Genomic DNA, 23,862 nt, shown 5'->3' with positions numbered 1-23,862 from the left:
CTTTCTTGAGTTCGTTGAAGGCATGTTGATGATCGTCTTGCCATGTGAATGGCACATCTCGCTTCAGTAGTTCACGTAATGGTGATGCCTTTTCAGAGAAGTTGGCAATGTGTGGAGCGAGATAGTTAAGAAGACCAAGGCACTTCTGTAGATCTTCTTTGTCTTGAGGTGTTGGCATGGCATGAATGTCTTCAATCTTCTGTGGATCAGGGCGGATGCCATCTCTGGTATATGCAGAGCCGAAAAAGTTGATGCTGTCAGTTTTGATGATACACTTCGTACTGTTGAAGACAAGTCCTTCTCTTTGGGCAACTTCCATCAGTCTGTGGAGGTTTTTGTCATGCTCTGCCTCGGTACGTCCAACAACTGCAATATCATCAGCGATACAGATGCATCCATCTACTTGACCAACGATACGGTCCATGTGTTGCTGGAACAAGTCTTGGCTGACAGAAAGTCCGAAAGGTAGGCGTGTGTAGCAGTATCTGCCAAATGGAGTACGAAAAGTTGTCAGCTCCTGGGATTCCTTGGATAGGTGAACAGACCAATATCCGGATTTCGCGTCGAGCTTAGAGAAATACTTTGCTCCGGAGAAAGCTGGGTTGACCTCTTCAAGAGTCGGAATCTTGTGGGGACATCGTTTGAGATTCTGGTTTAATCTCCTGGGATCTAGGCATACTCTCAAGGATCCATCCTTCTTGAGAACTGTAGTAATCGAACTACACCAGTCGGTGTGCTGGTCAATTTGTCTGATGATGCCTTGCTTCTCCATTGAGTCAAGCTCAGCCTTGAGTTTGTCTTTGATGTGGACGCTGCACTTTCTTGGTGCATCAATGGTGGGGACAGCTCCTTCTTTGACATGTAGTGTTGCTTCTCCACGAAAGTTACCAATACGATCAAACTGTTGCGGATAGAGCACTTGCAGGTCCTTGACAGATTTCAACGGAGACGGTCTGTCAGTTGGACTACGACTCTGAGGGTGCATCTCATGGATTGTTACCACGTGTAACTCACTGCACATAGGTAGTCCAATTATCACTGGTCCTGAGACATCGACCACGTAGAATAGTTGATCTCTCCACTCGGAGTCTTTGTACTTGCACGTGATCTGAAGGGTGCCCAAACAATGTATCGGGGAACCGTTGTATGCGGTAAGACGTGCTGAAGTCGGGTGTACAACTGCTTGCCACCTGCTTCCATACATGGCCTTGATTGTCCGTAGAGGGAGTGTATTTCCACTCGCTCCGGTGTCGACCTTTGCATGTAAGATGTGTTGTCCACGTTTGCTGGGACAGATAATTCCAATCTTCACGAATGCTTCTTTCTGATGCACAGAATCGATAGATGCATCTAGGTCGTTTCCCAGTACGATAGTGTTAAATTCCTCAAAATCTTCCTGGGTTTCTCCTTTTGGCTCTTTGGAGAATTCGGCTACATTTTGTTTGGTTGGCTGCCTGGTGGGTGTCTTCTGTCTTCGTGGTGAAAAACTGCGGTTATCACCTTGGCGTCCTCTGCTTGGACTTCGTCCTCGAAGCACTTTTCTGTGTTTTGTCTTTCTGCAGCATTTAGCCCAGTGTCCTTTGGAACCACAGGCTTTGCAAATGTCTCTGTAGGCTGGACACTTTCGTGGTGGATGATTCAAATTACAGTTACCACACTTCTTGCGTCTATCTTGGTTATGTGATAGAGCATCTACGTTGCTTGCGGAGGAGTCGATCGAACGAAGACACTGTTTGCCTACGGCTATGGCTTCGTATTTCCTGCCTTCATCAAGGAGGTTTGCTATCTTGTAGCCTTTGGGTTGGTCTAGAAGATCTTTCTGGAACGCCTCGATAGGTGTAGACGCAATGACTAGCTCTGTCACGCGTTCTGAGAGCTCATTTTCGGTAAAGTCACATTCTTTGGCTTTACTCCGGCATCTATTTACAAATTCGTCGATAGTTTCATTTGCGTGTTGACGATATCGCATCAGCTCCAGTCTGTGGATGCGAAAAATTAGCTTGACTTTCAATTGACCTTCAAGAGTAGACCACAACATTGCAGGTTTTTCTTGATCCTCATTGGATAGACCGGATGCGTTAATTCTACGCAAACCTTCATTTCCTACTGCAATTTTGATTTTGATTGCTTGCTTCTTTGGGTCTTGGACATCGTTGTCTTGGAAGCATAACTCCATGCGTTGTTTGAATAACTTGAATTCTTCCGGCACATCAGCACTATTCCAATTCATTTCTGGATACTTTGCCATCGTGCGTTTTGATTTAGATTGAGTTGGAGATACAAATGATACAATGCTTGATATCAACGTCACACTGTGCAGACTTACGGCTGAATGGTTATAGATATAGTTTACAAAGTAAACAAATCAATAATAGTTTGCAAACACAGAAATATGTGACACAAAATCACTACTGATATAAATGTATCAATAGTGTACACTCTCCAAAATACATCGAAACATGTCTAGATGTCAAGATTACCACAGTAATACACAGATGCATATGAATATGTCAAAACATTCATGTACACAAATAACAAATGTGTGTAATTGTCCACACGCCAAGTGTTCAAATGTCTGAGATAGTTTAATGAATTGTACTAATTCTCATTTCTTTTATCTGGTTGCATGGATTCAATGTTGATATCAGTCTGGATCGTGCCGTATCTTGATTGTCCGTCCTCGCTACGTTGTAGCTTGCAGGGTAGATGAACTGCGATTAACGGAAAACTGCGTATGCTCTGTCAGAAATATCCTTCCGCTGAGTGATGGTCTCGGTAGAAGCAATGATGTCGCAATACACGTTGCTATGCCGATAAGATAAACACATTTCTGGCCAGTCCAGGGGCCGTATTCTCGAAAGGTCTTAAATTAGTTAAGAGTCTTAAATATCGAGATTCTGACTCAAGTCTTGTCTTAACTGCAAGCACCCCACTTAAGTGGTATTCTCAAAAGTCCTAACTTCAAGCACCCCGCTTAAGTTTCGTCTTAACTCTAAGACACCTATTTGAGAGTCTTAAGTCAGATAAGAGTCTTAAATGTCGTAGTTGTATAAATTGAAGGTACATGTAGCGTTTTATTCATTTTTCCTGAAATGGCGGTCATAGGAAGACCTCGAGGTAGACAAGAATTGTTTAACCGGCGCATAAATCCATTTGACGAGTACAACGACAACGAACTGATTGAAAGATACCGGTTCAATAGAGCCGGTATCTTGCGTATTACCGACGACATTCTACCAGCAATAACACCCGTTACAAACAGAGGATTCCCCCTACCACCCGTCACGAAAGTGTGCGCGGCGCTTCAATTTTTCGCCAGTGGGAATTTTCAGCTCACGGATGGAGATACAATTCGTATCTCACAACCATCCGTGAGCAGGTGCATCGCAGCAGTGAGTGATGCACTCACGGCGAGAGTGGGAAATTACGTAAGACTGCCGCCACAAGATGACCTAAACCAGAATAAAGATCGTTTCTACCGGAAGGCTGGCTTCCCGGGTGTTGTGGGTCTCATCGATGGGACCCACATAAAAATTCAAGCCCCACACGAAAACGAAGACCAGTTTGTCAACAGGAAAAACTATCATTCCATCAATGTTCAGGTAAGATAAATAATGTCTATTTTTTGTACAATATATCCACCCATCAATTTGTCAGTGGATTTATCAATCCATCTACGTAATCATATTGCGTTTTACTATCCAATCATTCCACCCAGTAAAAGTTTGGGAAATGAATAAAAATTAGCCTGGTTCACTGTGCTTGGAAATTTACTTTCGTGGGAATTTTTTGGAGAGTCTGAAATTATATATTTTTGGAAACCTTATTTTGTAAACAATAAGAAAGAGCAATGTTTCCATTTGTATCGAATGTGTGAAAAACTGCGTTGCCATGGCAACGACATACTACGGCAATAAAGTTGGATGAAAATCTTGCGGATCAAACGACGGTAATACCTCGGTTTTTGACCAATGCTTGTGTGAAATTTGGCGCACGCATTGGTCTTGGGATGAACATGAGCAAGGCATGGTATTTGATTGTATCGGAAAATGCGTTGCCATGGAAACTGCATATTATGGGAATAAATCTGGTAAAAGTATTGCAGATTAACCACTTCCACAGTTTTTGACTAATGCTCATATGATCTGGCACAAACATTGGTCTTGTAGTGAAGATGTGCAATATACATTTGTCTTTGATGTGTCAGGAACTGCGTTGTCATGGAAACAATGTTCGCCGATCGACAAACAAAAAGCGAATGCAATAGCTCACTTGAGGTGAGCAAGAAACCAAGACATGAATTAGTGAAATAATGCTAGACTCCTCACCAAAAGATGATTAATGCAGCCGTGATTCATTGTCATAATTTACAGTTACCATGGCAACGCTTTTTTTTTGGCATGTTTGAAAAAAAAGTGTCTTGCACCTCTTCACCGAAAGACAAATGTGAGTACCTAATATCATAAGCATTGCTCGAAAACTAGATGTTAGTTTAATCCACATGATTTTCACCAGATTTATTGCCATAGTATGCCGTTTCCATGCCAACACAGTTTCCGACACATTCAACAAAGGTGTCCTGCACATCTTCTCCCCAAGACCAATATGTGTGACAAATTATATGACCACTGGTTAAAACATGAAGACGTAGTTGGCTCCACAATATTTCCACCCGACTTATTGCCATAGTATGTCGTTACCATGGCAACGCAGTTTTTAACACATTCAGTGAAAATGGAAATATTGTTTTTCTGATTGCTTACACAATGAGGTTTCCAGAAATATATAATTTTCAAACTCTCCAAAACGTTCACACGAAATTACATAGTGAACCTCATTAAATGGTGAAATTGTGACATTTTAACTTATCTGAGTAGTTTTTGAACATGGATGGAAAGAAGGAAAACAGAAAAGTTACATGTATCATGTGTATTGTAGGGTGTTTTTTTTTTCCCCATACTAGATTGTTTGTGATCCGGACTCCAAAATCCTCCATCTGAATGCGGCATGGCCTGGCAGTACTCATGACGCAAGAATTTTAAGAGAGAGTTTGCTGGGGGAAAGGATGCGACACATAGACGGATATCTTCTTGGAGACAGCGGCTATCCAGTGAAGCGGTGGCTCATGACACCGTTTCTGAGACCAGCCGACGATGGTCAGGAAAGATATAACACAGCACACAAGACAACACGCAGTGCAGTAGAGAGATGTATTGGGCAGCTGAAACGAAGGTACTGGTATACAAAAATGCACTTTTTGGTACAAACACTAACCATCAAACACATTCACTCTCACACACAAACACTCACCATCAGACACATTCACAATCAGAAACACACTCAAATACACACAAAAATAAACAAGTACTCAAACACACACAAACTTCTAACCAACACAAACCTTGAACAATACACACCAAACTAACACACATACACACACAAAGGTCACAAAAACGTCACACAACACAAACCTTGCACATACACGTACCCACAGAACATTTATCGGTTATTTTCCTATTATATCGTAAATTATTGTACACTACCCCTTCATTTACCAATTAAATCACCTCCAAAAGTATTCCCTTTTGTTTTCAGAGCGACAAAATAAACCAAGTGTCATCACTTCTACATTCTTTCCATTTCTTATGGTCGAAAAATTACATTATGTAATATCCACTAATACTATGACAACTGTAGATTCCACTGTCTTCATGATGAGTTACGGGTGACACCAAGGAGAGCATGCAGGATCATCACAGCATGTGCTATCCTCCACAATTTAGCCAAGGATATGGGAATGCCACTACCCCAAAGACGGCAAGAGGAGGGCCCACCACAACCCAACCAAATTGATGTTGATAATGAAAGAGGAGAAGGTGCAGTTCACCGCTTACAGATCGTGCAAGCATATTTCAACTGAGGTAAGTTCTAGCCTTTTATTTCAAAGTACATGTACTGTTAAATGTGAGTGGGTCGATGACTTAATGGGATCGAAGGAAATCCCCGATGGAGAACAGTGGACGTTTCCAGGACATGGGCTGATTTTCACTATAGTGTGTGTGTGTTTGTGTTTGGGGCATGTAAATTGCACATTAACTGTACTCAAGGATTGCATTTTCAACCTATCCATAACACAACTTAATTCATACTACAAGATGAATGGAAAACTAGTGTGTGACTCACAAGTTATATATAGGTTAGAAGCTCTTTTATTACTTTTGAATGTTTTCACACTGCTTCTTTTTCCACTTTCTCCAATGCACATATACATGTAATGACAGATACAGCAATTCGACAGCCCTGCAGTCAATGGATATGCCTCCGCACTCCTTGTCCAATTAGTTCAAGTGAAATGCCTCATTCATGTATTTACCAAATCTAACCAAAAAATATGTGAGTTACCATGGCAATGAATTGCTGTTGGGTCTATAAAAAAAAATCCTGTGACCTGTGACCTTTCAACTTTAAAATCTAATGAGTATATTGTTGTCTCATGGTATATACTTGGTCCTAGTTACATCACAATCTGATCACCTCTTCTTAATTTATTGCAATAAAGAGACACCGTAACAGATAACGAGACAACGGACAGATATCCCGGAAACTTCGTTGCGGAGGCAAAAAGAAATAAATATATTTCAATTTCAAGTATATATTATCTAAACTACAAATGTCGCTATAGCAACTGGTATGCCTCCGCCATAATGCATGGTTCTCCTAATAGATCTATAGTACAATGTCTTGACAATGTGTGATGACAGTTTCACACAATTGGCAAAATATTAAAATGACAGGTTTGCCACAAATGTGCTGAATGTTCACTTTCCTAGAACTAGGTTCAATTGGATGAATGATTAAAACGTCATAGTGCAGGTATTTGGGGAACTGATGATTTTTACTTGACTTTTGACCCTTTTATAAGTTTATGCATAGAGTAATTTTCAAGGTATTGAGAAAAAGTATAATTTCAGTATCAAATGGTAAAATAGTATCTAAACCTGGCCTTTGACCTTTGACCACACAGTTCCAAAGAGAATCACTGTTATGTAGAACATGCATAAATATGTAAGTTTCATGATGATACCTTGAGTTACTTTCGAGATGTGGAGGAAAAAGTGCAATTTAGCACTTTCACTTGACCTTCGACCTTTTGACCTTTGACCTTTTGTCAAGAAACTTCCCACAGAATATATATTGGGTAATACATGAACGATGTTGACCTGAACGATGTTGACCAACAGTTATTGGAGATCATCGGGTTAACTTCCCCAACGATCGCTGGCATTGATGGAGGTGTTGATTCTCTAGGAAAAATACTCATTATTCGGGAACATGTACCAAACGTTCCACCCTCAGGGTTTGAAATGCGATTGAAGGAGGTTATAAGTCCCGAGACAAAGTCTGTCACTGTTGATATTTACAAATCGATCAATAGTTCATCCTTTGCATTTCCACACCCCTCCATTTGTGCGATTTCCAGTTTCATTTTTTTGATTTTCAATGTCAACAGTTCATTTCTCAACTTTAAATTCTCAACTTCCAATTTTTCTTTTGTACTTGTAGGTTCTCGACACACCCAACCATGGTCTTCCATTGACTGGATTCTGCTGCTGGATGCTCGTTCTTGATGGTGCTCTTCCGCTTCCAGCTCCACTTCTGTTGGCTGGACAGTGCTGTGGAAAATAACAATGAGAAAACACCATATTTCAATTCCAGAAATATATCATACATGTATGGCATTTATAACCCCCCTTTTTTTGGTTAATGTGAATATGCCAGATACACTCATTAAAAATAAGAATTGAATGTGAATCTCTGAGTTTCTTGTTTCTTCATTTCAATAGAACTATTCTTTATATCTACGTCCTTTGATAGTGTTGAATGTGTGTTTTATGTCATATTTTGGGACTGACTTGAGTGTTCTCTAATTACTGTATATGTTGAATATTTTGCGATGGTTTAATTTTCTCGAATTTCGCGACTTAACAAACGTGAACATTTTCACTTCCTAATACTTCTATACACGTTGAATGAAAATGAAATAAAATAAACTCTCACAAATTCCCCGTCTCGAAGCAAAATCGCGAAATATTACTTACGCGAAATATATGGCGTATACAGTAACAGCATGGTTCCCACCCAATTGTGAAACTGAATGAATGTTTTGTGAATATTGCCTCTAGTTAGTTTGTGGTACTAGTGATTTGTGCCTTCATTTAATTCATCTAATTGTTTTTTGTTTTTTTTTGGTATGAGAAAGAGAGAGGTTTTATGTGGTTGGATGTCAGCATTTGTCACAGTGATAAGAGTCAAGGGCCATGGGAACGGATATGGGTACAGATATGGGTACACATACAGAATCAGATAGAAGCATGGGTACATGTACAGGTGCAGGTTCAGCATTTCACAAAGTCACAGGTATGGGTATGAGGTACGGCATGAGATAATGGATGGAAGTATGGGGTACGGACACAGAATTTCGTACCTGGATGCAGGAATGGGTACATGACATGTTGATCCATGCTTCAATTGGGGGGGGGGGGGGGAGGATGAAGAAAAATGTCAACATTGTTGGCACACAAAATTGCAATTGTTAATTTTGTGGCCAAAGCAGGCCAAAATATTGAAAATTTGTGAAGTTTTGAAATGATCGGGGGAGGGGCAACAAATTTATTTCTTTGTCCATCCCCCCCCCCCCCCCAATGTACTGGGTAAATTACAATGCCTATAATCATGCAAACTAATAATATTTTAGTTTACCATATTCCTAGAGAATCAACACCTCCATCAATGCCAGCAATCGTTGGGGAAGTTAACCCGATGATCTCCAATAACTGTTGGTCAACATCGTTCAGGTCTTGGGGAGGGGGACCGCCACCTAGGTATGGGTTACAGAGAAAAAAAAAAAAAATCTGTTACATTGTTAATTTCGTGCAAGGCTTGAATCACCACAAATTTCAGAGCAATCATCACATCATCTTAGGAAATACTAAATTAAGTAGAATGCATGCTTGATTGCATGTTGTGTTGTAAAGGACTAAATCAGAGTTGGTATTCTCAAAGAAGATATTACAATATTGGTAAATGTAGCCTAGGATGTTGTCAATATCTGTCAGTGGGCAAGGAGGATCAGCCACAATAAAAAAGTGCAACAATATATCTAACAAGAAATATACGGGGAAAGTGATTTTCCACGAGAGTGGGAAAAAAAATGGACAGAATTCAAAGAAATAACCTTTTGAAACGGAAAGCGAGTTTCAGGCAGGTTGAAATGGAATTCCAGATTTGTTGAACATGGACAAAGTCATTGTTTACAATGGAAAATCACTGTGAACTAGGTCTAATATTAGGAAATAAAACTGTTTGAAATCAAATGCTGAAAACTAATGAATTCAATTTGACAGTACAATTAAACCAATCATTAGATTGACATCTATACTGAAATACACACTATGGTCTGTATTGTGAGGGAGTGACATCATCAACTACCTTATGTACCGACCAAATGTTAGACCTACCCCCTGACCCCCGGGAGATGTGCTTTGAGGATGTGTCGTTGTCACAGGAGGAACCACTTCTTGCCATTGGCATTGACGCACCCTCCGTCGCAAATTTGGACTCACTGGCCACCGCCCCATGAAAATACACACCTCTGTCAGTTTTGGACTTTACCTCATTTACGCACCTACGACCCACCCAGTAAAGAGACCGACATTAACCATCAAATTCCCCCCCCCCCCCCCCAGCTCCCCGAGTCCCCAATTTTATACCGACGCACATCTCCCGGCACTGGGGTAAGGGGGTGGGACTTACAATTGACAGGTGCATTTCGAAATTTTCATACCAGTTTGTACCTCACAGTCTCACTTTATAACGTAACTCTGACACTGTCTGTAGTTTGTCAGTATAGAACACAGTGTTCTTATCTGCAATACACTTTTTGTTTGAAAAAGCAATGCTACAGTTAAACTGGATGTATTAAACAGTATTAGAACCTATTGCTTTTCATCAAGCATTGTTTTGTAATTTAAACGCTACTGACTTGTGAGTTGTGTCGTAATACATGCTGCTAGAAATACTACCCAGCTCTTACACCAGTGTAGTTCCAGAATGCAGAAATAACAAAACTTTCCGTTTCAGTGTTTAGCACCGCCGGCAAACTGTGGTGTGGGGTCTATCCAGTTACCGGCTTATGCCTATCGCATTACTAGTATACTACTTGCCATGCCATGGCAATTCATTGGCATTTGTACGTCCATGCCAACATAACAAGGACAGGTTGAATTTGAACGGGAAAAATATCATGTAGGGTCTAGATTAAACTAAAGCTGAAATTATATCTGTTAAGATGTTCATGCAATTATTTGGCATTATAATCGAATCATTCGCAGAGTGTATTTCCATCGTCAGTGCCGTCACCAGGCAATGGTTGACAACATCTGTCTTGCCTGTTCCGATGTGTGCATTGTCATTGCAGCCGGTCAGGCAGGCGTGCAACTGGTGCATGACACATGAGCAGACGATCTATCGGTACACTCGTAAAATCACCAAACAAGTCGAACAAGGTTGTTGTAGATCTCTACAAAATTTAGCTAAACTCCGACTTTAACGGTAAAGCACCAATACAGAACCAATGAAATAATCCAAAGTATGAACTTAATGACACTTAGCTTAATTTTGCTGGTTTCTTCGTATAATACCAGACGTCGGCGCCCATCATCTCTAGCCTGACTTACTAGCCTTGCCACACTAAAAACACAGTGGTGACAGTAGCGCTAGCTATAGCGCACACAGTGCAGCATCACTAGTAGCTGCGCACCTGAGGTCACTCGGGTCAAATAAAGGGCGAGACTACGGTAGCTTATTCTTTGCAAACCCAAATAAAAAAAAAAAGAGAGAAATATATCGTTCGGGGTTTCAAAAAAAATAATATCAACAAAGTAAGCAAACAAACAATTCGATATATTCATATTCTTACCCGTCTTTCTCATCTCCTTCCTCCGTTTGCCCGCTGCCGCCTTGGCTGAACTGTTGAGGTTTTGCCACTTCTTCTGTATTTCCGGCACAGTTCTCTTCACCGAAGGATTCCTGCAGTTTAACTCGTTTGCTATTTCCTCCCACGCGGAATGTTTTTGCCTCGAAGTTATTTTTTGTGAGAATGACCCCTTGAGAATATCCTCCCTCTTTCTGAATTCTTCAATGAGAAGTATCTTCTCAGTTTCACTGAAGTTGGGCTTTCGCCTTTTTTCGTTTAGCTCCATCTTTCAAACTTTCCGCGATAAGTAATTAACACGTAAAATCCCATAGGAAATCTATCGCACAAAATTAATTTTTCTGTGGTCGTCAAGGCCATTGTTAATTGGTATACGCGCCTACGTCATCAGATTGACTTAAGACAATTGGGATGCTTAAGTCAGCTCAGTTAAGCGGGGTGCTTAGTTCCTTCGAGAATACCAATCTAAGCACCCCGCTTAAATTAGCAGGGTACTTAGACACATTTTTCATATTTAAGTGCCCCACTTAAGACCTTTCGAGAATACGGCCCCTGGGTAATACGCGCGTCTATCTGCGTCTTCTATTGTTATGTCAACAATGGATGTCAATGGATACGGTGCGCTCAGGTAATGCGAACTTGGTCTATTGTTACGTCAACAATGGAAGTCCTTGAATGAAACGCTCGGGTATTGCGCGTACTTGGATACGGTGCGCGTCGATAATGCTTGTTTACAGAACTGCAACTGTCCAATGTGGCGAATGTCAGTGATTCGTGTGACGAAAATGTTCTGACAACATTTCGTACGAGTTACACAGCTATATCTAACGATGTAGAAACGAATATAGAATGCTCTGCAAAGCGTTCATCAATCCGATGATATGTATTCGTATCGTTATTCGTTGATGAGCAGCATGGATGATAAAATAATCGGTTTATTCACGCACAGTGTTACTCACAAGACGAGTCGTTCAGCTAGTCCATGCACGTATCTGCAGTAGACGTAGACGTGTTGTGCGCAGTGTCCTATCGGGCGGTTTCAGCACAAGTCACTCATGATGAATTTCCCTAAGAAAACTTTAGTTCCGTGCTGTTTTGGCATAAATCCGTGTCGGCACCGCTGCCACCATGTTGTAATAGTGGACCAGATTCAATGATGAACAGAGGACATAGTTGTTTAACGATAAAATGAACAACTTTAATCCACTATCACAAACTAGCGTCATGTAATGACTGCTGCTCTGACCGTATCACTCAAATATAGAATACATAGAATATGCGTACACTTGTGATAAATGTAGTGCGCTCATATAACACAACAGTCATACAGACTGTAGATACCCAAAGTGAGCCATCATCACAAAAAGGTAAAAAAAAGTGAATTCAGATGCAGTCAAGAATGCGTAATGATCATGCACATACAGCATGTACAGGAGACTTCCGGATGATTTTTCAGACTTTGATTCTACATTTGAAGATCTATAAATTGGTTATACCGGGTACAGAGTGTCAGAATTTATATCGTGATTTGGATGAGGAATAAGAATATTTTCAAAAATTTATAACAAAAAGCAACAAACAAGGACAATGACATGATGGCAGCTTCACCATAAGAATACACGAGTAGGGGCTCAAGAAAGCAGAAGAAAAGAAGAAAGCATGAATGCATAAATTCTACGCAGATGAACTTGTTATTGGAATGGAATTACATTGCTACATTTCTGAAGTATGTGAACCTCCTATGTAATCATCCTTGTTCAGTGTAATTTGTTTGGGTTTTTTCAGAGTATTGATTTCTCTGCTCAAGGACCATAACTGAATTCCGCAAATCCATGCATGGCGCTGTCCATTTATTCAAAACGTGATGTGAAATAATGAAAATCGTCTAGAATGTCCCTTTAACACAAAAGAGGGGATTTCCACACACAAAAGATAACCTGCTTCATAATGAGACCGAAAAGATTTGTCTTTCAAAACGTATTCATACTTCGAAGTTTTGTACGGACCGTATTTAAAAACATTAAATCTTCAAAACTTAAAGCACTGTGTTTTGTTTTGCTTTTTTTTTTTCCCGCAACTTCGATATCTTCATCTGATAGCAATGTTTATCCGATTGAAGGCTAACAAATTGTAAAGGAACCTAACTTTCTCTTCTCTGCTCAGGTGGGATAAGTCTGTAATTTTTGAAATAATTGTCTTGATAATAATGTGACATTCATTCATAGCAGTTATCCCAAATACATAAATGTATAGCGATAATTTTTAGTCAACATAGAATGGAACGCACTTTTATTTCTTTTTCTAAATTAAAAGTAGGTTTCCAATATTGATATTGTCTAAATAGCTTCCACCTTAATATGTTTACCCTATATGTGACCGTGCACCTCAAAACGAACATAAAATCGCACACACTGATTTTTTTCGTGAGGACTGAAAATAAGTGAAATGGGTCAACCTATAGTCGAATTTGACTTTTTCATATTTTCTGAAAGAGCGGGTCTTCTTTTACATTATGCTAAAATTTTGTATCATAAAACGGGCAGGAAAGTGTGTTTTTTTAGCAGTTTATCTCGAACATTTTTGGTAGAATAGTGTGACTATGTGTGTCTTTTAGAATCCCTTTTTCATTTCTGAAAAACCTTGTCCACACTCTTCACTTTCAACTCTGATAACTTTTGAAAGGATAGTGCTACTGCTTTGAAAGTTGGCATTAATTATGGACAGAATGTGTTAATGAGGCATACTTAATTTCAGTTTAATCTGATAATCCCTTCATTGTTGTTACTCTGGTGGTTTACTTCCTGCTTTTTTTTTGTCCCATTCATCGCACAGCCAGCACGGTTTGGCAAAGATTAAGCGCTTGAATAGACACTGTACTTCAGAGCCTGTTTTCTCAGTTCACACTTTTCCTGAGTTTGTGCTTTCTTTCCAATATTTAGATAGGTTAGGAGAGTCCATTTGATTTGAGTTATACATCATTTTAAAGCTTAAAGTCTGCTCTTTCAGAATATGGTCTTAACTAAAAATTCATGTCTGGCGACTTTTTGTTTGTTTTGAGGTGCAGAGTCACATATACCAAATGAGAGGCAGTAGTATTAAAAGTTACGTTACGTCTTTCAGGTAACAGAACATGCTACCAGAATAGTCAGCAACCTCGCAGGGGTTTCGGCATCCACACTTTTGGCAGCAGAGAGTGAAACCGGAGCGATTAGTGATGTTGTCGAGGCGTTCCAAAAACAGCTACGGGAAGTCCCCTTGTCCGAGGGCGAAATCCTGAACATTGTGCAGCCAAATGTAGCGGTGCAGGTGAGACTTCCTACTCGTGTGAGTCGAAAAGGAGAAACTGATTTCAGAGATTTTAATCACTTGCAACATGTCTAACCTACATACCTACGAGGCTACGATGAGTTTTCGTACTCTATAACTCTACATCTACATCATCTTTAGATATCAACTGCGTGCAACCATAATCAATCCCTGCAGCTAGACGAGTAGATTTTTGAGAGGTAATTCTTGACATATGAGAAATTGCCTAGTGTTAAGTGTGTGTGTGTGTGTGTGTGTGTGTGCGTGTGCGTGTGCGTTTGTGTGTGTGTGCGCGCGCGCGTGTGTGTGTATGTGTGTGTGCGTGTGTCAGGGGTATACAAGATGAGTTTCTATATGGGTACATGCACTGCCACTTCGCAGTTTTTGAACGGAATATCTCGCATTAAACAGACGTCATGCATGTAATGAAACACTGCTACCAAATTTGAAGACGAAAGCAATAAGCCCAGTAAATATTCGACGCTGTCTTTGTTCTCTACAAGAGGCGACTAATGGCTTTTATTCTGCTCCTTTTATCTCATCTATGGCATCACGAAGCGTCATCCAAAAGGGGTCCAATGGGTTGCTGCCCAGATCGACCAGGGAGGAGAGAGGATCTCTCGACGTCCCTGATTCTGTAGTTATTTTTGTTCGCCATATTTCATATTATACTCTTGCCCTGGCATGACCCTATATCCTAACTGTTCGAACCTTGTGATCCGCACACAGATTCAAAGCATCCCATCTGACACACTTGGAGACGGCATGCAGCTCTCACTGTCTGGCTCCACCGAAGCTGATCTGACAATGGCCAATTTCATCACGGAATCCTCAAGCGCAGAAAATGACGACAATGGCGATGCCGAGCTTATTGTTGGAGTTGGCATTCCTCAAGAGGTCATTAACTCCCTGACTGAATCTGGATCGGGATCTGCCGCCTTGCCTGATAACATCCGGGTCACCCTAGTTGTGTTCTCGACTCCTGCACTGTTCATATCCACAGAGCTTCAAAGCATTAATGAGCAAAATGAGGATTTCAATCGCACGGTCAACTCACCCGTATTGGCCCTGACCATTGGGGAGGGCAGACTGTCAAATCTCACGGTACCAATTGATTTTACCTTTTCTACGCTCATGGTAAGTATATTCGCAATATTGACCTAAATTCTACTCCTTAGTTCCTACGTTGTGTACTCCTTTCAACTGGCTATCAAAGTGATAAACAATTCAATTCAAAAACCACTTTCCGCGAAAATGCACTTTGAACATCAGAATCAAGTAGAGCAATTATTAGAATAATTGCCTCCTGACATTGTCAGGTCAATGGAAAGAATATGCTGTACTTTCAAAAGAGTACTGAATTTGAAACATATCTTCTTTGACGTCCATCCCTAATTAAAATGTCTGTCTTCCCCTCAAGGAGTTTGCGTCTGCCCCATGTTGACATAATATACATGTACTCTTCTCCTCCATCTTTTGACTCTGATAGCAGGATTTTTTTGAGCTACAAACGTGGGTTTTTTTTTATTTCCCTAGATATTCCATATGAATATTGATGTGTCTTTTTGCTACGACTAGCATTATATACAGGTACCGGCACTAAAGCATCGTGATCACTTTATCGGTATATTATAATGTAAATATACTTTATGGGGAACCTTGGTCTCCCATAATGCTGGTCAATGATTGGTTCTAGTGCAATCACGTGACTTATGCAGCGAGGATCAGAATCGTAACATTTCGAGCAGTGGCGTCAGTTCGGTAATATAACTCCGAATTTGACAGACTACCGACGGGGCTAGAATAAAATGAAGTGTGTTCATGTTGATCATGTACATAATATAACAAATAATTATTCCCTTTTCTATATCGTTTTTACATGACACTCCATAATTTGATGAGAGTTATATTTTCCCCTCGAGACAATATTTTCCCGAAGCGGGCAGGGCTGAAGGAAAATACTGTCTCGTGTCTCTAATATGATCCCTTGGGAGAAAATACTCCCTCGGGGATATCTAGTGCAATATTACTCCTTTAAAGAAACATTATCTTGATAGTAATATGTGGTCCTCGGATCGAGGTCTGCACGATACACACTGAGAAATGCAAATGCGCACCCTATCATTTGAACCTTTTATTATGCAAGTAGAAAATTAAATCTCTTAATATTTATATTCATACCTACAAAGATGCAGACATATCCACCAGGGTGTAAGTTTGATCTTACGAGTAAACCTTGGTACTCGTGGTCCAAATTTTCAATTCACAACGGATTAGCACAAAACTGAGGGTGCATATTCGCACCCCTGCAGGTTCAAAATATTGGGGTGCAAAGTTGCACCCTACAGGGTGGTTGTATAGCGACAATTTTGGGGTTCAAATTTGAATCCGTATTTCTTAGTGTGTATTGCTGCCTCCAAGACCGACACAGACTGTTAAAAACTTTCCGCGAACATTGACTGCTACGCATTGGACGTTACATAATGCCCTATACGAACGAGATCTCACTGAACAATAATTAGTGACACTTTGGTTATCATCTCCCCGTCTCCCTTGTTACAGCCCGGCTACGCGAATCCACTGTGCTCCTTCTGGGATGTTGGATTAAACGACTGGTCGCAAGAGGGATGCTCATTGGTATCGAGTTCAGAAAGTTCCTCTGGGCAGGGGGACGGAAACTCTGGTGTGGAGACGATCATGTGTGAATGTGATCATTTGACACATTTTGCCGTACTTATGGTAAGAATTCTCTTCGTTCTCTTCCTTTCTCTTGATATCTCTAGAATATCTTTATCATACTTGTCCTTCTATCGTCTAACTGCGTACTCGTTATTTGCATCTTGATTCTAGACTCTCAGGATTCTGTGTCTATCAAATCGCAACTATACAGACCTGTTGATCGAGTAATGCCCCAATCACATAGACATCCCGGATCACCCCGGACCACCCCGGATCTGATCCGGGGAGAGATCCGTGTTGACGCCGGGAGGCCAACAAGGCAACTTTTGGAGGTCAAAAACGTCCGGCGTCATCCGGGGATTGCCGTGTTGGCAGAGCAATCCGGGGTGGTCCGTGTGGCTGCCGTGTAGCTGCCGTGTTGATCTGTGTAGCTGCCGTGTTGATCCGTGTAGATGCCGTGTTTGTCCGTGTAGATGGCGCGCTATTCCGGCCTTATCCGTGTATAGCTGCCGTGTTGATACCGTGTGTACAGTAAAATCCCGGACGTCCCCGGATCTCCCCGGATCACCGTGTTAATCCTTGAGCATCCGTGTTTATATGTGACTGGGGCATAAGGCTGTAAAGGAGACTGGTCCTGTACTGGAGATTGTATATATACTGGAAAGTTAGAAAAGTTACTTCAAAGATAGTAGCCAACATGGTAAAAGCCAATGAATCACTTTTGTCATTTACTTTGTTACTTGTACAGTCGTGTTTGTGTGTCAGTGTGTGTGTGTGTGTGTGTGTCTGTCTGTCTGTCTGTCTGTCTGTCCATTCTCATAACAAATGAGCGAAATGTCATGTTTCTTCTTGTAGGACACCAGTGGTGGCACGGACCCAGTGTACAGAGTCCTCAGCTACATCGGTTGTGGAATATCCGTGCTAGCTCTTCTCATCACACTGTTTACATACCTGTGGAATAAGTAAGTCACACTTTTCTACATCTCTCAACTAACGCTATATACCCGATATGTTTACATTAATTTTTATCAATCATTTCTATTTTGTATTCTCAGGGTGCACATTTTACATAGTCATTACACAAAGCATAAGGTGTCGATAATTTAATAGACGGGAGTTCATCATGAAAACCTTGGAGAAAAAAGCATTCACATCATGGAACTATTACATCATCTACCAGGACGTCTATAAAGGTTGATAGTTTTTGTTGTTGTTTTTTTAATCTGCATGCTCTCTATGCATACGGAAGTGACTTAAGATGTTATAAAACAGATATGCACGAGTAATGAGCGAAAATCAATCTCTGGCGTCCTTTGGAGTATTTCAACCGTTTAAGTCTCTACGAAATAGTTGCGCTGGTAAAAACCGTGTCTACTTGTACACATACAAATTGTTTAATGTAAATTCATTTGGAAACTCCTTTGTGTTTTACACCTGTCATGCCTGTTTGGTTTTGTGTTGCTATTGTTTTATGCTAATATTTATTTCACGTCATGAAGCGAGGGGGTTCAGTATGCCTTGCAATAGTTGATTTATGCACTCTTACGCCAATGGACGTTACTCATTGCAGAACCCATGGCATCATCTTTTCTTTTTATTTGAAAGCCCCCCCCCCCCCCCTTCTTTATGGTTGACATAAGTTGCAGTGTTTAAAAACCGAAGAGATCTCTAAATGCCAGTGTGTTTTTATTTCAGGGAGCTGAGAAAGACCCAGACACAGAAAATCCTCATCTGTCTGTGCGCTACGCTGCTGTGTCTCTACGTATCATTCATCGTCATGGTGTCTCTGGACACAGCCACGGGTCGAGCTGAGATCACGATAGGTCCGTGTGCAGTGATAGCGGCTATCGTTCACTACTTCATCTTGTCCTCGATCACGTGGATGGGCGTGGAAGGTTTCAACATCTATCTCGGCATCGTCCGAGTCTTCCAAACATACATTCCTGGCTTCATGTTAAAAGCAGCTTTCGTCGCATGGGGTGCGTAAAGATATTATGTGTGTGTGTGTGTGTCTGTCTGTCTGTCTGTCTGTGACTGTGTGTCTGTGTGTCTGTGCGTGTGTGTGCGTGTGTGTGTGTGAGTGTGTGTGTGTACACATGCGTATCAGGCATTTTCTTAAATATATATCTCGTGTACCTGGTATATTTCATCACAAATGCATGCATGTGCATGTTTTGTGTTACTTTAATCGTCAAATTTCGTAAATACGTTTCACTGATAGAATGTATTGTTTTTCTTTAAATATAATGAATGAAAGTGTTCAACTTTCTCTCATTCCAACCACGTGCCAACCATTATACCATTGCTACAGGGTTACCCGCTGTCATAGTGATTATTACTGGGGCCATCGCTCGGGAATACTACGCCACTCGTGATGTGTAAGTTGCGTAACAGCCCAGAAATTCTCAGTTTGATTTGTTTCCATGTTTCGTTGCTATTAGTTTGAAATATATTTTGTTAACAATAAAAAAGACAAAGTTTGCAATAGTCTTGTATATGATATCAGGCCCTAAGTGACTGCAGAAATAATTATATGCGTATATTGAATTTGCATGAGTATAAAAGTTTTACTTTAAAACAGAATTTTTTATGAGATCGGTAAGATATCTTTGTATGGGTATGGATTTTGTTTGATTTTATGTGACCATGGACATCTGGAATATATTAGTAAGCAAACCATCATGTGGTCAGACTGCTCTAAGTCTCCTTTTGGAGGATTGATATTTCTGCTACGTGATATTAAGTTTTACTTTGTGTTGATCGTTTTCCTTGACACTACACAGCTGTTTCCTTGGTTACTGGGCCCGAGTTGGAGGCCTCCTCATACCAATGGCCGTCATCCTTACCATCAACACCGTCATCTTCCTGATGGTAATGTGGCGACTCCACACCTCCGCCAAGGCGTTCGCAGAGAACAAAGTGAGCTACAGAAAGCAGCGGCAGGACGCCATCTCTCGGCTGCAAAACGCCATCTGTGTTTCCGTTCTCCTTGGGCTAACATGGGTAACTGGCTACCTTCTTCTCATCGATGGACTCAGACAGGTTTGTCACTTTTAGATTGAAATTCTTCCTTTAGAGGCAGAGAGGATGAGATGTTAGTATGTTTTACGTTCAATTGTGCACAATATACAAAGGTCGTAGCACTGCAGAACAGTGGAATGAGGCCATTGTAGCTTCTGTACCATACAAAGTACATGTACAATACTATTAGGAGGACAGGGCTAAACTGTCATTCACAGATCTTTCAAACACTGCAACAGGAAGAGTGCACCTAGAATGACGAGTTCCTTATTTCTTGATAAACTGTACTCTCCATTTGCCGTAATGATCCTGTCAGCGATGAGGTAAGCAGCTCACCTGTGCTGAATGAATGGACATTAGTGTGGCAGAGACGTCTGTCGCCGTAATATTAAAAAAAAAAAATGTATAGTTTTGAAATTAATGTTGACTGTGATCGTTATCTGCGCTGAATCTTTTCATGTTTATCATCCTTAGATCTTTTCCAAAGACTTACCTTCTTCATTCCCAGGCGTATGTGTTATTTTTTGGTATTCCTGAGCCTACGTGTAGTGCTACACTTTTTAATATTTCAGTCTTAGATATATACTTTTATCAACATGACAGGAAGCCACTAAATCGTTTATCTTTAATGATAAGCGACACAGGTTATTCTCCTACTCATGTATGATATTGTAAAAGTGAACAATACGCCTTGCTCTTCAACAGTCCCCTTCATTTCCAACAATGTTGATTCGGTATTGTCATATCAAAAGTTACATAATTTATTGTACTGCAATTCAGTATTTTCCTATGTTATAATATATTGTTATAATGATTTTGTGTAATTGTGTCCAATCAACTAAATGATTTATTGCAGATGCATTTTTGTTGGAAATGAAATTAATGCAAAATTAAATGATTCATAATCTGTGTCATTAAATGTCATTATATAGACTCTTCAAACTCATGACGAGTGCGGTGTTTTGTCATTTATTCCCGACAGGTAGTGGAAGTCATCTTCATCATCGTGAATTCTCTTCAAGGTCTTTTCATTTTCCTTCTTTACTGTTTGCGAGTTGCTCGTGTCCGAAGACTTTGGGGCCTCACCTGCTGTGACGATGGATCGATCAAAGATGCTACCACCATTTCCAAGATCACCTCAACTTCCCTGGTTTCACAAACCCACGATACCGACCTTGGCGGAGAGCTTTACTCGGGTGCGACGATGAACCCCACGTATGACATCGGTCCTGATGAAGAGGCGCCACTCTAACTATCGATCATTCCCTCGTACTCCTCAACCCGGATAGATACCATTTTTTTTTAACCTTTATGATGACCAACTGGATATCTAATCATCATAGATGGGCATCTTTTTCTGTTTGCATTAAAAACATAAACCGAAACACATTTTTGAATTGCAAATACAAAGCTTCTATAGATATGCAATGTGACGTTAGAAAACCACAGGACCTCGGATCTCCATTATATAGCGTTCACCTGCAGTGAGTTCTCCCAACCGTTCTGATAATGGTGAGACAGATGTTACTCCGGAAGTAGACAGACATTAGCGTTCCAAACACCGAAATAACTTTTTTTAATGCTTGTGTATAAAGAACCAATCGTTCATATAACCTTCCTATGAAAATGGTAAGAATACCAAACTTTTACCAAAAACGTTACTAAACAATTGACTATGCTATATCATTGTACACTCACACTGTCATGACTGTTGTATTGTATTTTGTAATTTATGTTACAAAGTTTCATTGGAATGAACCCAACAGGGCTTGCTATCTGTACTATTCCTTTCGATTTTTCAGCTTTTTCATATGTATTCAAAATAATTTGCAAGCTTGTACAGTATATTTTGTTTATTGTTCATTGTAATCTTATAAATGCACTCATTTCCTTTAAAATTTGTATCTATATTTTTCTACTGAAAATAGAACACACATAATGTATGTAAAAGAAAAAATACATTGTATTTCATTGTCTTGCCGCATGTAAAATGATATGTAATTCTAGTAAAACGCAATGATGGCAAATGTCGTATAGTAATATTCTCTAAATTCTGAAAGCCAGGTGCTTGCGGAAATAACTTGCGGGGTATCACAGGACACTTCTCGCGTCCGGTGGGGTGGTGAGTTGAGGAGCGTGTGAGTGTCTGCAGGGACCATGGTGTCTCCGTGCTCTAGGAACGCCCTTCGAGAGCGTGTAATTTTCACACTTACAGCATTCAGATTTTATATGGTTATAGATATAGCTACTTTTTATATTGATATCTATATGCTTCTAGATATTTTTTCGATAATTGTGTGCATTTTTTAAAAGAAATTGTGCTTTTGAATCGTTTTAGCATGTATGTTTTTCCTTTTTATGAGATGAATAAAGAAGAAATGAAATGAAAAGTAAACAGGAGTCTTCCTCCAGCTAGGTGTATATAAAGATATGATAATACAATACATGTCATCATAGCAAGCTCGGCTATGCGCGACAGCTGGACTATGTCACGCTGAGTACCCAATCATAGATGTTGATATGAGTGCTATAGCGCCATCATGGCTAGCTGTGCGCTAAATGGTTTCACCAAATTTTCTTGAAAATAACCACAGTACGCGTGAATGTTCATGTTCAGTTTCAGTGCTAGCGATGCAATTTTATTTTCTTTCAATCACATTCCTTCGAGACTCATAACAGATGTTTTCGTTCATATGTAAATTTAAATCATTTGTTCATTTTTTTTTTCCATTTGTTCATTTTCCATCTGATAAGATGGCTGGATAGCCCATATTCAGCTCTGCTAAGCTGGTCTTCCATGGGGTCTAGTTGGAAGTGAGGCGGGACCACTTCACTGGGTTAAACACCCTGCTCTTTGCGATGAATGAATGAAGTGGGATCTTTTATGTGCATGAGTTGTGACTCCCTCATATACGGGACCTCCATTTTATGTCCTATCCGAGGGACAGACTCCCTGTCTGTCCCTCAACATAAAAATTAACATCAAAATCACACCAGAGCAAAATTGGTCTCGTTAATAGTAAAGTTATATCATTCTATGGTTTTATTTTTTTGTGTATTCTTCGACTAATGTCTTTTGCAGCAGCTGATCAAGTTATTGAAATATAAAATTCTTAGCATGTCTTGATGGTACTCCTGTTGCCAGATTCTCACATGTAGCCTATTCTTATGCTTAAAATTGGGAGTCAATAAAAGTTTTGAGAAGGTTTTGGTTGTATTCTGAAATAAATGATGCTCACATTACATCTTATATGATCCTCAAATGTCTTTCCTAGAGTTTTATTTATATCCAAGGGTTTTTCATGATGCACTTGTCACAGTGTACAATCACGTATAATTGACACAGTAATTCCATCGTGTGAACAGTAGCCCTACATTCTAGCTAGCACGTATTTATAATTATGTTTGCTTTTATTTTCACTTCATTTGCGTATATTGTGTATATTTGATACTGTGCCTGGATAAGGAAAAAAAAATAAAGATAGAATCGAACCTCACGGAACCAAAGTTTCATAAAATTTTGCCCTACCGCAGTGCTGCATGCTACATGCTGCATAAAGTGCCTTGACGATGAGGGCGCTATGAAATGAAGAAAAAAAAACACGAACACTTGCCGTGTTCAGGTGTTCGGTGTTTAGTGTGTATACGTTGGTGGCTTTGTTGTTGTTGTTGTTGTTTGTTTGTTTGTTTGTTTTTTAAATTTTGGATTATGTTCATCAATAAGTTTACCTTTGACCCTCTGTGCGCATTGAGAGCCGATTGGCTCAACAACCCCATATGCACATTGTCTAAAGTTCTTGGCACAACAATGGTTACCAGCTTCCTGAGAAGAAATTGTGAAGAGAATTGTTCAGTTCAGTTCA

General features: G+C 40.2%; 2 protein-coding genes across 2 annotated transcripts; both read left to right on the top strand.

The window, feature by feature from the left end:
• The first annotated feature begins 3,092 nt into the window (after window positions 1-3,092).
• Window positions 3,093-3,629, top strand: LOC139732778 (putative nuclease HARBI1). Its single transcript, XM_071643622.1, has one exon. It carries the CDS (start codon window positions 3,093-3,095, stop codon window positions 3,609-3,611), a length of 519 nt encoding a protein of 172 aa, XP_071499723.1. The 3' UTR covers window positions 3,612-3,629.
• A 5,876-nt stretch (window positions 3,630-9,505) lies between these two features.
• On the top strand, window positions 9,506-21,251 carry LOC139732801 (adhesion G-protein coupled receptor G2-like). The gene is made up of 9 exons (XM_071643643.1): window positions 9,506-9,631; window positions 14,114-14,299; window positions 15,029-15,436; window positions 16,862-17,038; window positions 17,834-17,940; window positions 18,674-18,957; window positions 19,290-19,356; window positions 19,762-20,020; window positions 20,982-21,251. Exons 1-9 carry the CDS (start codon window positions 9,506-9,508, stop codon window positions 21,249-21,251), a joined length of 1,884 nt encoding a protein of 627 aa, XP_071499744.1.
• Window positions 21,252-23,862: the final 2,611 nt, after the last annotated feature.

The sequence above is a fragment of the Diadema antillarum genome, unplaced genomic scaffold (genome assembly GCF_040938485.1).
Source record: "Diadema antillarum isolate AM-2024a unplaced genomic scaffold, OU_Dant_1.0 seq00000447_RagTag, whole genome shotgun sequence".
Classification (NCBI taxonomy): Eukaryota; Metazoa; Echinodermata; class Echinoidea; order Diadematoida; family Diadematidae; genus Diadema; species Diadema antillarum.
This window is presented reverse-complemented; position numbering and strand designations above follow the sequence as displayed.